Raw genomic sequence first — 15,011 nt, 5'->3', positions numbered from 1 at the left:
ACTAGTCCCTACTCTCCAGGCGGGTGTGGGCCGTTAGTGCGCGGCGGCAGCCCCCAGAGCAGAAATCCTCACAACCCAGGCTCCAGGGGATTCGTCCTCACTGACAGCTAATTAGAGCCTGCCCTGGAGAGTCGGAGTGGGCTGCAGGCTGTTTGGGAGCGAAGACTGCAGCAGGCTCTGCTGAGCTGCGTGTGCCATGGGGTCTGCGTGCCCCTCGGCCAGCCCTGTGCGACCACACACACCATGTGTACGCACTGTCTCCAGTAGCCTCCCTGTCCCTTCTAAAGCCGCTGTGGGCAACGCGCATTAGAAATACCAGCAGGTCAGAGAGCTAGACAGTGACTGGCCTCATCCAGCAGGCAGCTTTCAAGGGCAGGGATCTTACAATGCTTAAGAAATTGCAACTGAAAAACCAAACAACTTGATGTGATTCTTGAGAGAGGAAAGAGAGCGCTGGCCGTGCGCACATCCTACACCAGCGCCATCACCCAGGGAATTAGTTCAGTGACCACAGGACCGATCTGAGCCTGCTGTATCATTTAAAGATGGTGCCTTGCCACAGGCAGACACTTTCTACAGCAACGTCGCGTCTACGGGTGGAATATGGATGCGTTCGGCCATTGGCCCTGATCCTGCAAACGCTTAGCTACGTGCTTAAGTCTGCATGCTGTAAAAGTCCCACTGATTTCAACAGGTTGGTTGTTCACTGCATGAAGTAAAGCACGTGCATAAGCCTTTGCTGGAAATGGTCTACTTGCTCCTTTAATTCAGCTCTCCAGGAACCCCCCGGCCTGCTTTGTTCTTATGCCATATTTCCCATCACCGGCTCAGAATGAAAAAATGAAAGATCTTAAAGAACAAAAAACCTGGGAAGTTCCAAATGTAAAAAATGTTTGGTTCAAAATCCAGGTGGGTGAGAGCAGCACATTCACCTCTCAGGCCAGCTACAAACCCCAAGTGTTCAAAAGCAAAGCGGTGAGCAGGTCAGAGTAACGCTCCCAGGCGGCGGTCGCACCGCCAGCGGTGTCTGTCTGGCACATTTATCCTAGCCGACAGCTAGTGGCACTGGCTGCAGGTTGTGTGCCATCTTCTCGCTGGATAACCACAGGCTGCCAGCCTCTGACTCAGTCCCTGAGCTTGTGCGCAAACAGTAACTCAGCGCATCCAGAGCTAGGCTGTGCACCGCGAGTGCAGGGCGCTGAGCTCTGACTCACACAGCGAGTCCCGCCGGAGTCAGTCGAGGGGCTCGTGGGTGCAAGCACTCACTAGTGTGACTCAGGGTTGCACACTGGGACTCTGCAAATAAACCCACTGACTCCTGCCCTGCCTTCTGGTCCCTTCCTGTCAGTGGGGACCCAGCAGGAGCCCTGCGCCCCGAGATTTGCAGCTAGTGAGCTTTGCTCCAAGCACTTGCCTTCGAGTGTCCCGCGGATCAGCGACAAGAGGAAGGGTTTTAACCAGCCCGCCCTGGTTTACAACTTTGCCTGGGTTCAAACAGATTTGCTCTGGACTTCCCCTGGCTTTGCACTCTAATAACCTTCCCTCTCCCCCACCCCCTTGCAGGACGCTGCTCCCACGTCACTAGCCCCTGGTGGAGACAGGATCACAGTGCCTCTCTTTGCTTTCTAAATTCCTCTGACTCTTAATGAGTTGGAGTCACCAGGCGTGAGAGGACACCTCAGCTGTTGTGAGTTGCCCTGCAGCCAGCATCGAGGGAAACCATGAAGAGCAGGTGTCCACGTGCACTGTGTGAGGCCTGTAACTAGTGGTTAGAGCAGGGGACTGGATTATATTCCAAGCTTTGTTTCGCGATGAGTTGCGCAGCCCAATGCAAGTCCCTCCCTGTGGCTGTAAAGTGGGGCTTATAACCATCATCCACCTGAGACTTGCACACAAAGCAGCTGTAAATGGTGTTGTTAGTTCAGCAGAGCCAGGCCTGCAGCAGACGCTGGTGCTGGGACAAAACAGGGCCCATGGGAGAAGTCAGTCAAGACGCACTCAGCACTGTTCTGAGACATGCACAAATAGCCAAGGCGGTAAGAACGTAGCTTGTAATAGCCTTAGGACATGGGCCGCGTGTTTCTAGCACAGGGGTCTGGCCTACAAGGGCTTCTAGGAGCTACGCTAGTGCCAATGAAGCGATGTCAGCCAGGGCCTGAGCAGCACTGAATGCCCCTAACCTCAGGTCTGACTTACGAGAACCTGCTGGCGATGACACTGCTCACGTCCAGGCACAGCAGGGCGTCCCCGAGCAGAGAGGCCAGCACAAGCCCTCAGCACCTTTTAAATCCCACTTTGGCCATCAGAATAGACTGATCACTGACCCCGCCTGCCCAGGTAGCCCAGTGCCACCTCGTTCTCAAGGGAGGACGTAGTCTGGGGGCACACACATTCCCCCTAGAATGCATTAACATAACACCCTGTGCCTGAAAGCAGCATGAAGACACCACTTCATATGGAGTTCATCCCCTCCAGCTGCTGGCGCCCAGTTTGCCTCCCACTCTGATTCAGAGCCCAGCTCTCCATCACCTGCCCAGAGAAGTAGGGACGGCTCTGTGTATTTTGCCGCCCCAAGCATGGCAGGCAGGCGGCTTTCGGCAGCACGTCCGCTGGTAACGCAGATTCGACAGCATGCCTGACGAATTACCGCTGAAGCCGTAGGACCGGCAGACCTCCTGCAGAAACGCCACCAAAGGCAGCCTGACTGCCGCCCTCATGGTGACCAGCAGGCTGCCCTCCCCTCAGCTTGCCACCCCAGGCATGTGCTTGGCACGCTGGTGCTTGGAGCCGCCCTGAAGAGAAGTGAGCCAACACAGCAGCCAGAACCAAGGATGGAAGTGTCCTCAGCTGGTGGCCTGGGCTGGGATTTGTGACCTTCATTGTCAGAGAGGTTTGTCCATCTCATTGGTGGGAATGAGCTGAAAGATGGGCCAGACCCACCCAACCACCCAGTGCGTCCCAGACTCCAATATCGAGGCCACTTGCAAGCCACCAGCTTCTCAGCTATTGCACAGCCTATCTGGGAAATCCACACACTGGCTGGTCAGCCCATCCACCCACAGAGCCTTGTGCTCACTGCTTTCGCTGAATGATTATGTGCATGCACTGGCTGCTGAGCGACGGAGCAGGAGAGGAAAATCTGGCTTCTTTCGTCATTGCCTGGCCATGGCCACAGCAGCTGCCAGAGAGCAAAGCACTCAGAGAGCAGCTTTCACCACGCTTGCCCTGGCAGAGGGTGCAGGCAGGGCAGCCATCTCGCAGCTCTTAGCTAGCAGAGCTCACATTAGGTCTAGGTGCCCCGGCACTTTCCTTCACAGCCCAGACCTACAAGGCTTTAGTTCCTGTTTCTTGGAAACAGCTGCAGTTCTGCTGGCTGGGCTGGAGGAGCGGGGCCTGAGCTTTGCAGGATGGTGACTGAGAACACCTGCAGCAAACCAGAACTGAGAGCAAGGCAGAGACTTGCCTGCAGCCTAGATTAATTCCAGCCAGTGCCAGCCCATAACTACAATGGCTGGGCCAAGCTGAGGGGTGTAACTCTGCGTTAAAGGGGGCGTTTGGATTGTCAGGCCGTCTTACATTACAGTCAGAGACCCAACACTCGGAGTCACTTCATTCGGAGGCAGTGGTGCTCCTCCACCTTGCCACTGCTGTAGCTGAGAGCAGGACTGGGCCAGGCAGGGACGATAGATCGTGTGAGCGAGTCACTGTTTGCTGGCCAGAAAGGCCCCCTAAGTAGCTAGGACGTTCAATGGGAATAGCTGACCAGGAGGGAATCGTGTCTAAGCAAAGCGAACCAAAGGGGAGAGCCGGTGTCCCTCAGTGGCCCTGTGGTTATTCTGCTCGAGAAACCCTTCTCCAATACTGATGCATCGAACCCAGGCCGAGGCTGAATGGGCCCTAGTGACCTCAGGTGCTGTCATTCACCTTGGCTGGGTCCAGTGGTGGAAGCTGGAGACTAGCCAGGTCCGGGAGTGTTTAGGGCTCTGCACTAGCATTTACCCCACAGCTACCACGGGGCAGCTGTAGTCTGCCTGAGACCTGGCCACAATGTCTCCCAGTGCAGGAAGCCCAGGTGTGTAGTCCAGATGTGACCGCCTGTCCTTGGGCTTAGCAGCAGCCGGGATGCAGCCTCAGAGTGCCCGGGCAGGGACCCTGGCTGTCCATCTTGTTGCCTCCTTTGGATGATTGCTCCCGTATTGTGCCAGTGTCTTTGTGAGCAGCGAGTGTGCCCAGCTCACTGCCCGGGTGAGTGTTTGGCAGGCTGGCTGCTGGCAGCCGGCTGAGCACGGAGCATGAACAGCTGTTTGGCTGTGACCTTTACAACAGCACCCAGTGTCCTGGAGCAAACGCAGCCTTTTTATGCCATTGTCGCATTGTCTTTTATTCCTTTTTTCTAGGTCATTGGTCAAGCGTTAGCCCCGGGAGCAGCTGCTCTGCTGGAAACCGCCTGCGAGTGAGCTGGTCTGGGGTGGGTCTGCCTTTGGCAAGCAACAGCGAAGGGAATGCATGCTGTGGCCAGGGCCAGGGCCAGACGGGGGAGTAGGGGCAGGGATGAAGGGCGTGTGCAGATGGGGCTGGGGCAGTTAGTCTCCTAGAAGGTTTTATGCCCTGTGCGGTCATTGCCAGCGCCGGGGTGTGGCTGGGAGGGGGTTTGGAGGGTCTATTGAGGTTCTGGCCAGAAGCCAGTGTGTGCATGGCTCCCCACAGGCCTGTCTCTCGGGGCGGTTGGGGCAGGGGGTTGCACGAGCCCATAAGCAGGAAGGGGGCTCACCTCAGCTGCCTCCCCATCCCAAGCAGCATTTTCTGTACCCCTGTCCAGATGTGGGTCTAGCAGAGCTGGCGTCTAGCCGCAGCCCCTGCCCTGAGCTAACTGGGAGCCCTGCACTGTGCAGGCAGGAAAGGACACGGTGGTGCCCTGCCACTGGCGGGTGCTGCTCTCTCCCCGCCGTGTCAGCAGCTTGACGGCAGCAGTGGTGATATGGGCCTGGTGCCACTGCCCAGGGCCTCAGGGCTTGCAGCAGCAGGACGCGCGGTGCAGCATGGCGCGCTAGCACTGCGACAGGGGTTCTGTAACTCCTGCTGCAGCCAGCGTGCCAGGGCCACCCCCGCCCTGGGCTAGACCGCAGTTTATGACTTCTTGCTCACTACAGGGAAAGGGCTGGGTAGCAGGAAGGAGCCTGGGTTGAGGAGAAACCACCCAGTTATAAAACGGACCTGCTCAGAGAGCGCCGCAGGGCCATGGCTGGGGACGGGAGCTCTCTGCACTCGCAGCAGGGCTGGATCTGGTCCCTGCTGGGATGGGTGGCCAGCTAGGGCCTGGTGCCTGCCTTGCTCCCGGCTCTGTGCTACTCCCTTCACAGGATGCAGGTGTCTGCCCACTGCCCCGGGGATCCCCCCCCACCCTTGTGGGGGATGCCCCGGGTCCCCCTCGGCAGACCCGCTGCCCCTCCCGCAGAGGGCAGCCCCACACTGCGGCCAAACCTCACTTTAACGGAGCCCAGGCCCTGCCCGAGGGGAATGATGTGGCAGGGTTCAGGGAGGGACTTCGGGCATCAGAGCCATTTTAAACCAATAAAGCACAGTCCCACCTGCCGCCGGAGCCCCAAATCCCTTGCAGGGCTCTCCAGGCCCCCGGGGCTGAGCCTACTCCCAGTGCTCTCTGGGTGAGAGGCCAGGCCTGCCCGGGCTCCTGGCAGGGAGAGGGAGCCCGGGCCTGCTTGCCAGTCACTCCAGCCCCCTTTGCTGATACAGTTCTGGACCCAGCCAGCCAGGAGCTGGGGACGGTGCTGAGGCGACATCCCTGGAGCGGGACTCCCCTTGGCTCAGCCTGGCACATGGCTGGTTCCCTTCCCTCCTGTGATTTCGGTTCACCCTAGGCCAGGTGCTCCCAGACGCTGCTTCCCGGCTCCCCTGGTTTGTGGCTGGTTTGGTTCCCGGCAGCTGCCTGGTGGGCAAGACACTTCATGCCCTCCTGTGAATCAGCCCAGCCTGCTTGAGCCAGCTGCCAGCAAGCCACAGCTTGTCCTCCCGTCTCACCAAAACCTGGGGCACCAAAGTCATCGCCCCCCAGGCCCAGGCAAACACTAAAGGAGTGACTAGGTCATGCTGTGAGCGTGGAACCGGGAGGTGGCCGTAGATAGACTCGGCTCATACAGCGCACAGAAGCCTCACTGCAAAGAGACCAGGGCTTGGTACTGGGGTGAGGGCTGACCCGAATCCAGCGCTGGCTGCAGCCCAGGAGGGTTGGGCCTGTGGCCACACCCAGCCCCCTTTCCCAGCTGCGTGGACGGTATTCACGGGCTGGTGCCCTTCCCCTTTTCCTTCTGCAGGGCTGGGCAAAGCCCTTGCAAGGAAACGGCTCTGCTGGCTCCAGACCCAATAACTCCCTCCTGCCCCCACTGCCAGGAAGTAGCCGAACACAGGCAGCGTGCCCAGGGACCAGTGACAGTCCCCTGAGAGGAAACCTGGCTAGCAGGGAGCCTGATCCTTCCCCTCAGCTCTAGCCTTGCCTAGCGGGAGGGCAGTGGGCTATGCCCAGGCTCCTCTGACCTGCAGACAGTGCTTGGCCGGGCACTCACAAGGCAAACCTGCCCCAGCCTGGCGTTGTCCATTAGGCAGTGACAGCCCCCGAGGTCCCAAGACAACTTGCTGCTGGTGGAACGGGTCCTGCCACGCGTCTGGCTTTCCACACTGCTCAGGCCCTTCGCACTGGCTCTCGCTGCTGCTCAGTCATGCTGGGCTCTTCCTCCTGGCCCCTCTTGTGCCCCATGGTTCCAGCCCTGGGCAAAGGCCATTTCCTCTCACCCCCACGAATGTTTCCCACTCAGCGCCATGCCACAGGCGGGGGCCTAATCCCAGACCATCAGCACTTTGCGGAAGGGCACGAGCACTCTGTGGCCAGGTTTGCTGCAGCAATAAAACCACAGAGACATGGCACGTGAAGCTGCTGCTAGAGCTGAGGGGAGCATGGCTCCCGTTCATATAGCGCAAAGCGTGGCCCCCTCAGGGCTGGCTCATCCTCTGCAGGGCTGGGCAATTCCAGGCCATTTAGGGCTGCAGAGATCTCTGTGTGCACCCAGTCCCCAGCTGGGACGCCTGCGAAGGGACCCGGCACGGTGCTCCAGCACTGCTCTCCAGCGCCCCCCACTGGCTGCTGCCCACACCAGCACCCACTCAGCAACCTTGGTGCACGGGGCTGCACACTGGCTCCTGTCGTTCCCTGGGGGCGTCCCGCCAAGTAACCCCTCCTCCCCCAGCTCTGTGCCTCTCCTCCCTTTGGCTGAGCCTAAATTAGGGGCGTCTTCTCTGTGTGCTGCCAACAAGCATCCCAGTGTGAAAGGGAGGGGGCCCCCCCACCCCTGGGATCAGCCCCATGAGTGCCCAGCGCCTGTGCCCCACCCGGCCCAGGAGGGGAAGGACCCACCAAGGGAAGCAGCAGTGCCCCACCAGGATGCTGTCATGTGCCCCATGACCCGAGGCCTCTAGCTCCACTCCCACGGAGAACTCGGCCTGGTCGGGGAAGACCCCCAGGTACCGGATGGTGCCCACACCAGTCCCGCCTGACTGCAGCAGGACCTTGGTTCTGTGCCCGAGGTGCATGGCCCGTGGGAAACATGGCACGGCTGCCCGGGTACCAGGGTATGGCTGGGCCCTGGGCAGCCAGGTGCTGCAAGAGAAAGCAAAGGACACACAGTTGGTGGGGCAGCCACCTGGAGCAAGTCCCCGCTGGGCTCACGCCTGGGGTGGACTCAGACGCACAGTCACTGACGTGGGGGGAAGCCACTCGCCCATCATACCCAGCCCAGGTCTGGCAGGGCCCTTCCCTGGAGGCTGCAGGAGCTGCATCCCTAGAGGTGGGGGCCGCACCATTCACTAGCCCAGGGGGCTAGTGGCCTGTGAGCCTGGGCCGCCCCAGCAGGGCTGGGGGCTCCTTCACGCCAGCTGGGAGCCGGGCTGAGGCGCCAGTGTGCTGTGCCTGCCACCTGCTGGCAGCTCCCCATAGCGCACGGCGCCCCATCAGCCCCTGCCTCAGCTCCTTGCAAGCTGGTCCTCTCCCAGAGCCCAGTTCCACAGCCCGGCGCTGGGCCTGAGCCCCGTCCCTCCTCCACCCCACGCACAAGGGCCTGCCACACCCACTGACATGGGGCACAGCCTGTCCTCCCCCCCGCACCCACCCTACAGCCTGTCGCCTCAGCCCAGCCGGGGCACGAACCTGCAGCCCCACTGGGGCCGAGGGCCTGTCTCCCCACACTGGCCCAGGGCCTGGATTCCCCCCATTACGTGCCCAGACTCTGTAATAGGGATAATACACTGCCCTTGCCCATGGCACTGATGTGCCCTGGAGCCCGGCGTTCCTGGTGACCATGTGAGGGGGTAGGCCCACCATCCCATGGAACAGGGACCGGATCCGTGAGAGAGAACGGGTGGGGGGGAGGAAGAGGCTTCATTGCTTCGCCCCTTTGGATGTGAAGTGGCCACTGCTGTGGGAAGCAGACTAAGGGAACAATCCTGGGGACTGGGCCCTGCAAGGCTGGTTCCACCTACTGACCATGCTGGGGGAGCTGGGCCAAGCTCAGCAAGTGAGGTTGGGGGAGCAAGGCTGGCAGCGGGAGTCCCCCGACACACACACAGAGGCCCCAGCCACAGCAGCTCACACTCAGAGTGCAGGCAAGAGACGGAGCCAGGGATGCACCTGCCCATCCACGGGTGCTGAGCTGGGCCTGGGGATGAAGCTTGCGAAAGCCAAAGAGGCAGACACCCAGCCTGAGCAGCTGGTAGCAGGAGAGCTCTGAAGCGCACAGTGTGGGCTCGTGTCTGGCTGGAGTGGGTGTGCCCACTCCCCTGCGAGGCAGCAGATGGGAGGGTGACTGGGTATGAGAGGCAGCAATTGGCCCCATGGGACATACAGCGACAAATTCCCCCTGCCCAGCCCCTCCCTCACAAACCACGGGCCAGCAGGCCATGCCGATGCAGCACAGGGTGCCATAGCACACTGGTCACCTCCCCCCCTGCACAGGCTGGGACCAGCACAGAGTCCTGCTCAGCCGCTGGCCCAGCAGATCCCCCTGCCCCTGCTGTCGCCCCGCGATCAACCTGCATCAGAGAGCCAGGCCCTGGGTGAGCCTGTGCGGGGGGTCCTTCTCCCTTGGCCCCCACCCCCATGGCACACTCACTGGGGCACACTGTTCCCTGCACATCCCGCCACCCCAGTCCCCAGGAGGTTTCCTCACCTGGCGGCATCTGGAGGCCACTGTCTCCCATGCACCACCCATCAGTTCCATCCAGACTGGGAGCCTCGGCTTTGCTCTGCATGTCCTTGGCCTTGGGCCCCTGGCTCCGTCCCCACTCCTGGAACTGGGAAGGGGAGAGCAGGTGAGGAAAGCCCCCTGCCTCCCAGCACACTAGGGAGGCAGCAGTGTCGCTGTGGCATTTGCCTGAGGCCTACCTGTTGATGGAGCTCCTGCTGCTCCCTCAGCAGCTCCAGGTACCTGCTGCTCCACAGTAATTTCTCTGCCCGCAGCTCAGTGCTGACGTACTTGACTTCAGCCTCCAGCTCCATGAGCCTTTCCAGGACGGCAGTGTTGGCATCCTGCAGCCTCTGTAGGTCCCCAGGGCCTAGGAGACAGCAAGACACCCCCTGCTTGTGCAAGTGGCCACAGCCCATGAGTGATGAGCCCCACGGGGATCCAGCCTCATGCTGCAGAGCTCTTGCTCCTCTCCCAGCTGCATGGCCTGACCCAGCTGATTGCTGCAGCCGTAGGGATGAGCAGACCACGTCCCCTCTGGCTATGTCTGCACTGCCCGGGGAGAGCAAAGTGACTAGAGACCCAGAAAGCATCCAGAGCCTGGCTCATTGCCTTCTGGCTGCTCGGCACAGCTCAGCGCCTGCATTACAGCCTTTGTTGTCCGGTGGGGAAAGCCCAGCACGCCCCGGACGCTGCAGGACACCGCTGAGCCGGGGCAGAGCTTTGTGGCTTCCCAGAGTACTCACCTGCCCCTGGCTGCTCCAGGTCAGGAACAGGCGGGCACGTGCCATCCCCCTCGCAAGCGTCGCTGCCACTCTCCAGCCATGATCCCAGCGCTGCACTGACCTGCAAGCCGATCAGCCCCAGACATAGTGCCGGCACTGTCACTAGGGCAGCACGTGCAGCCCCATATACGGAGATGGCTTGACCTAACCCAGCTCTCACCCCTCGGCCTGGGTACACTCAGCCAGGACTTGGCTACCAGACAGCACAGGGAACACAGCCCAGGCCATCACTGCATCAGGTAGTGGGGCAGGGGGACCCACAGGCTGCTATCTCTTTGCTTTGGTATCAGACACACACGCCTATGGCCCTTCCCAGAGGCACAGAGACGGGGGAGTCAGAGCAGGGCTGAGATGTTCCTGCTTCCAGAGCCAGGGAAGGAAAAAGGCTACAGCTCAGCAGCAGGAGGGCCAGGAGCAGGAGACTGAGCAGGAGCCAGCGGGAAAATTAACCCAGAAATGCCCTTAACTCAATCAGCTCAGCAATGACAGAACCACACATACACACATTTGGTGCCATGACCCACCAGCACCAGGCACAGGGCTGTACCGGGCGCGCACACACACACTGGGTGCAGGAGTGACACTGGGTATGGGATATACTGGATGCAAGCGAAACATTCTGGGCATCATGGAGGGCCCTCAGCAGGTGGCAGGTGACTGTCCCCCTCCCCAGTAAGTGCAGGGATCTGGTACAATGTGTATGAATGGGTCTGGGATCTGATTAATGCCCCCACACTCCCAGACCTCTTTCCGGGTGGGCACAGCCAACCTGCCCCTGTTTTATAAGCACATTCCCTCCACTCAGGATGCACGGGCTCCAAGTGTCTTGATCTCCAGCTCTATTGGCTCTGAGTGCACAGGAGGGCAGAAACGACGTGGAGACATTCGGCTTTGTTGGGTGCCCCAGGCTCTGGAGACTCGTGTACATGGTCACGGTCCGGAACAAGGAACACCGTGAGAGCTGAGCGTACCACTGCCGAGGGTATGACAGTGGAGGCAAGGGACAGAGCCAGCATTTGCAAGAGCCATTTACCTCCTGCACGAAATGGAACATGAGCTCCCAGAAAACCTTGTAGCAGAACAGCGCATGCTGGGGAGGAAGAGGAGAGATGGGTGAGAATAGCGTCAACATGAGACTTGGAGCAGCCCGGCCAGGACAGAGGACAGGCAGGCCTTCCCCTGTCTGTCTACCGGAGCCTTTCCCGGAGCACCTCTGGCTGTGCTGTCTGGCCTGTGCTGGGTCCGCCGGAGTTACGCCAGCCTGGGCACATGGCTTTCAGAGTCTGTGGGGACCAATGAAGCTGGGTTGTTAATGGGGCAGGGGAATAAACTCTATTGGGAAACGCAGAAAGCATAGAGGCAGGATTTCCCAGCTGCAGCACCACGAGGAGAATGACACCCAGCCAAGCCCTTCCATGGCACTCACAGCGCTGCCCTGCCACCTTTCCCAGCACAAATCCAGCATGGGCTGCACTTAGCTGGGATGGGAACACTTAGTGCTCCAGGCCTCAGCGCTGAGAGCTCCCCATTCCCTGCCCCAGGAACCACCAGCTATCCCTGCACTTCCTCCCCCAGCTTCCGAGCAGTGCCAGGGACCCTGCCCTTCCAAAGGGAGACATGACCCTCCACAGCCAGAGTCTGTTAACCCGGCCCCTATCTCACTTCTGCGGATGGCGGCGGGGTCATTGCAGAAGGTGCAGTCCCCACCTCGGGTAGGAAGACAGGCCCACATTAGATCTGGGTGACGTACGGTTTTTACATTGAGTTGGGACGTTAGCATGAGCAATAGGCATGGAACCAAAAAGAATGAGAGCATGAGAAAGACGACTCGTGTCAAACTTGTGGTGACTCTTCGAAATACCCGTTAGTTTTGTTAAGGTTTGGGCAAAGGAACAGAAATCAGAAATCCTGGTTAATAGGATACCAGATGCAGTAAATAATTGGCTATTTAAGAAACTTCTTCATCTGGCCATGGCTAAGGTCAGATGATTGGTAATGACAGCACGATTGTTAAAGGGGATGAAAAAAGTAACCTTTGAAAGGGTTCATTGCTGATACCTGCCTGACCATGGTGGACTCAACCAATATGGTGTCAGCACCCCTGGGGTTATTCTGAGTGCTGTGAATACATAGTCAATTGCTTGTTCTTTAGGTGTGTTTAGAGTAATTGTATAAATACCATTCGGCTTTGGATTTAATGAAGGAATTTACGGTTAAATTAGTGTCAGTGTGATCCTGTGCATAAATCATACCCATTCCAGCAGCCTGCCTGGCCTGGGGTGCTCCCAGCCACCCTGGGGTGCTCCCAGCCTTACCCGCCCAGGGGGCAAGCCCTCACACCCAGAAGTCAACACTCAATTTGTGTCTGTGAAACTTGCATTTCTAGGAAGGGCAGGAAACCCCCACTGGTGTCCGGGTGTGGCCCAGCTGCCCCCCTCACTGCCTCGGATGACACTAACCCACATCAGCCTCCACAGCACCAGCAGCCCAGACAGGGACGTCCTTAACAGAGACAGGAGCCACCTGCACCCGGCTCGTGAGCGAAGCAGCCACTGCTGGGGCAGTGATGGGGAGCTAGGTTTCCTCATCAAGTCCCTAAACAGGAGAAACCAGGAAGAAGAGTCAAGGCCAGGCTCCTGCACTGCCATCACATGCACCCCCGCCAGCTGCTGCCTGATCATCCTCATTCGCTTGATTGTTCCCTCAACTATGTGCTGCAGGAAGCTTCCAAGAGGGCTAATGGCGTTGGGGGGAAAGGGGTGCTAACTACAGCGCTGCACGTAAGACACGGGAGGGCATTGTCCCACTCTGTTAGGCAGTCCTGGGGCCTCAGCTGGAGTTCTGTGCCTGGCTCGGGGTGCTACACTTTAGGAAACACACGGACAAAGAGTCCAGAAGGGAACAACAAAAATGATCAAAGGTTTAAAAAACCTGACATGTGAGAAAAGATTAAAAAAAAAGGGCCCATTTAGTCTTGAGAAAAGATTGTGGGGCAACCTGAGAACAGGCTTCCAATATGTTAAGGGCTGTTAAAAAGAGGACAGCGATCAATTGTTCTCCATGGCCACTGAAGATAGGACAAGAAGGAATGGGCTTAATCTGCAGCAAGGGAGCTATCATTAGAAACTTTTCCTAACATCTAAGGACAGTTCAGCTCTGGAACAGGCTTCCAAGGGAGGTGGTGGAATCCCCATTATTGGAAGTTTTAAAGATCAGGTTGGACAAACACCTGTCAGGGATGGTCTGCGTTTACTTGGTCCTGCCTCAGCAAGCGCAGGGAACTGGACCTGATGACCTCTCGAGGTCACTTCCAGCCCCACATTTCTATGATCCTTTAATTACAGCCAAACATGAACTATTCCCTGAAGAGGCTGCGACGCCCTTTAATCCAGACAACTAGGCTCCTGTATAGAATGGTGCATACAGAAGAGGGCAGGTGCCAGCACCACCCCATCCCCTACCTGCCTTCAGGGCGCCAGAGCTGCAGGAGTTGGGAAGTGCTGGGCTTGGAGTGAAACACTCGATGGAAGAGTCTCGCTCTTTGCAAGGAGCCGAAAAGGCTGGGGAAGGCAGTGACCGGATCTGCTGCTTTCTCTCCGCTGTTTATGAGCTCCTGGCTGTTGCTAGGCCACCTGCTTGGGACTGATAAACTCCTGGCTAATCCTCTCGGTGACCAAGGCAGTGAAGGGAATTAGTGGATTTTCCCTGCTCCCCCTGTTGTGTCTATGAGGAGTTTTTCCTCTACCAGCCCATGCCCTGTGCAATGGGGAGGAGTGGGTCTGCTGCGAGGAAAGGATGTGTCCTTCTCTTCAATGCCTTCTTCATTACCATGTATTCAACACTGTCTACATACACAACCCTGTGGGCATATGCAATCAATGCACAGGGCTAGGGACAGCACACCTGGGTTCTATTCTTCCACAGCTCTGAAATGTTTACATTTAATAATTTCTGTTCATTAGAAAAAAAGCACACAGAGGGAAGAGCAGAAGTTCCATGTTCAGGAGGACACGGTCAATTTCTGAATGCTCCTTTCCTAACCCTAGAAATTAACTGGTGTTTGGTTAATTGACGTTAAATAGCATCTCATCTGCTTTCCACGCTGAATACACAGCTGGGAGGCTGCTAGTGAAGTGAAGGTCACAGTGTTGGCTCTTACTCTGACAATTAGATGTGGGAACGAGTCCCTCTGGCAGAGCAAGCCCTCGGGAATGAGAGCCTGGTCGTTTCATTTCTCCTGTGTCTAAATGGTTACAGTGCTGCTATAATTCAATATGGCCTGAAAGGGAGCTGCAGGATATTAATATAACCAGATTTGCTTTGACTGTGAGCAAAGCATTTGCCATTTCATTTGCACACTCCAGTCACTGAGGAGACTCCTGAAATGTCAGAGGCTGGGGAAAAAACATTGCTTGTTGAGGAGGGAGCTTTGCCTTCTTTTTTTTCTTTACAGGGACAGATAACAGCTACAGCTCAGACTATCAAACCTGCCTAGGGCAGGGGATTTCTGCTCCCCTACATGCCTTTAGCACCCACACACACTGGGATAAAAAGTGAGTCAAAATGTCAGCAACTGCCCGGAAGGCCGGGGAGGAGCGAGCAGCTCCAGGAGGTAATTTCAGTCTATACATTTCATAACAGGGCTTCAGCTCTAGAACGAAAACATCTCTGCAGCCAGGCGGGGTTGGGCCCAGGACTGATGGATGGTCACATCTCTGTTGGCTACACTATTGTTAAAGAGAATGAAAACCACATTGCATGGGGTTGCAGTTCAGTGTTTGCACAGGTACAAAGTTATCGTCCCATGCCCTGCCCTGCTTCTGCTATCACAGGGCTCCTGGCCCAGTCTGAGTTCTCTGCCCCTGTTGCTGAGCTGAGTAGGGCACCAGACAGTTTGCATTGGAACAAAGAGATTCAGGAGGTGGGGCGGCGGGGAGCACAGGCCTCTTGGGAAAGGAGAGAGTTGATTATTTGCTGAGTC

General features: G+C 57.9%; 1 protein-coding gene across 1 annotated transcript; it reads right to left on the bottom strand.

Annotated features, from left to right (window-relative positions):
• Window positions 1-4,202: 4,202 nt before the first annotated feature.
• On the bottom strand, window positions 4,203-13,623 carry LOC127039033 (uncharacterized). Its single transcript, XM_050932149.1, has 7 exons — window positions 13,492-13,623; window positions 12,490-12,625; window positions 9,992-10,091; window positions 9,446-9,615; window positions 9,231-9,354; window positions 7,424-7,666; window positions 4,203-6,906 (listed from the first exon to the last, which is right to left on the bottom strand). The coding sequence occupies exons 2-6, from the start codon at window positions 12,616-12,618 to the stop codon at window positions 7,482-7,484; spliced, it is 708 nt and encodes a 235-aa protein (XP_050788106.1). The 5' UTR covers window positions 12,619-12,625; window positions 13,492-13,623; the 3' UTR covers window positions 4,203-6,906; window positions 7,424-7,481.
• Window positions 13,624-15,011: the final 1,388 nt, after the last annotated feature.

Source organism: Gopherus flavomarginatus, chromosome 22 (assembly GCF_025201925.1).
Source record: "Gopherus flavomarginatus isolate rGopFla2 chromosome 22, rGopFla2.mat.asm, whole genome shotgun sequence".
Taxonomy (NCBI): domain Eukaryota; kingdom Metazoa; phylum Chordata; order Testudines; family Testudinidae; genus Gopherus; species Gopherus flavomarginatus.
This window is presented reverse-complemented; position numbering and strand designations above follow the sequence as displayed.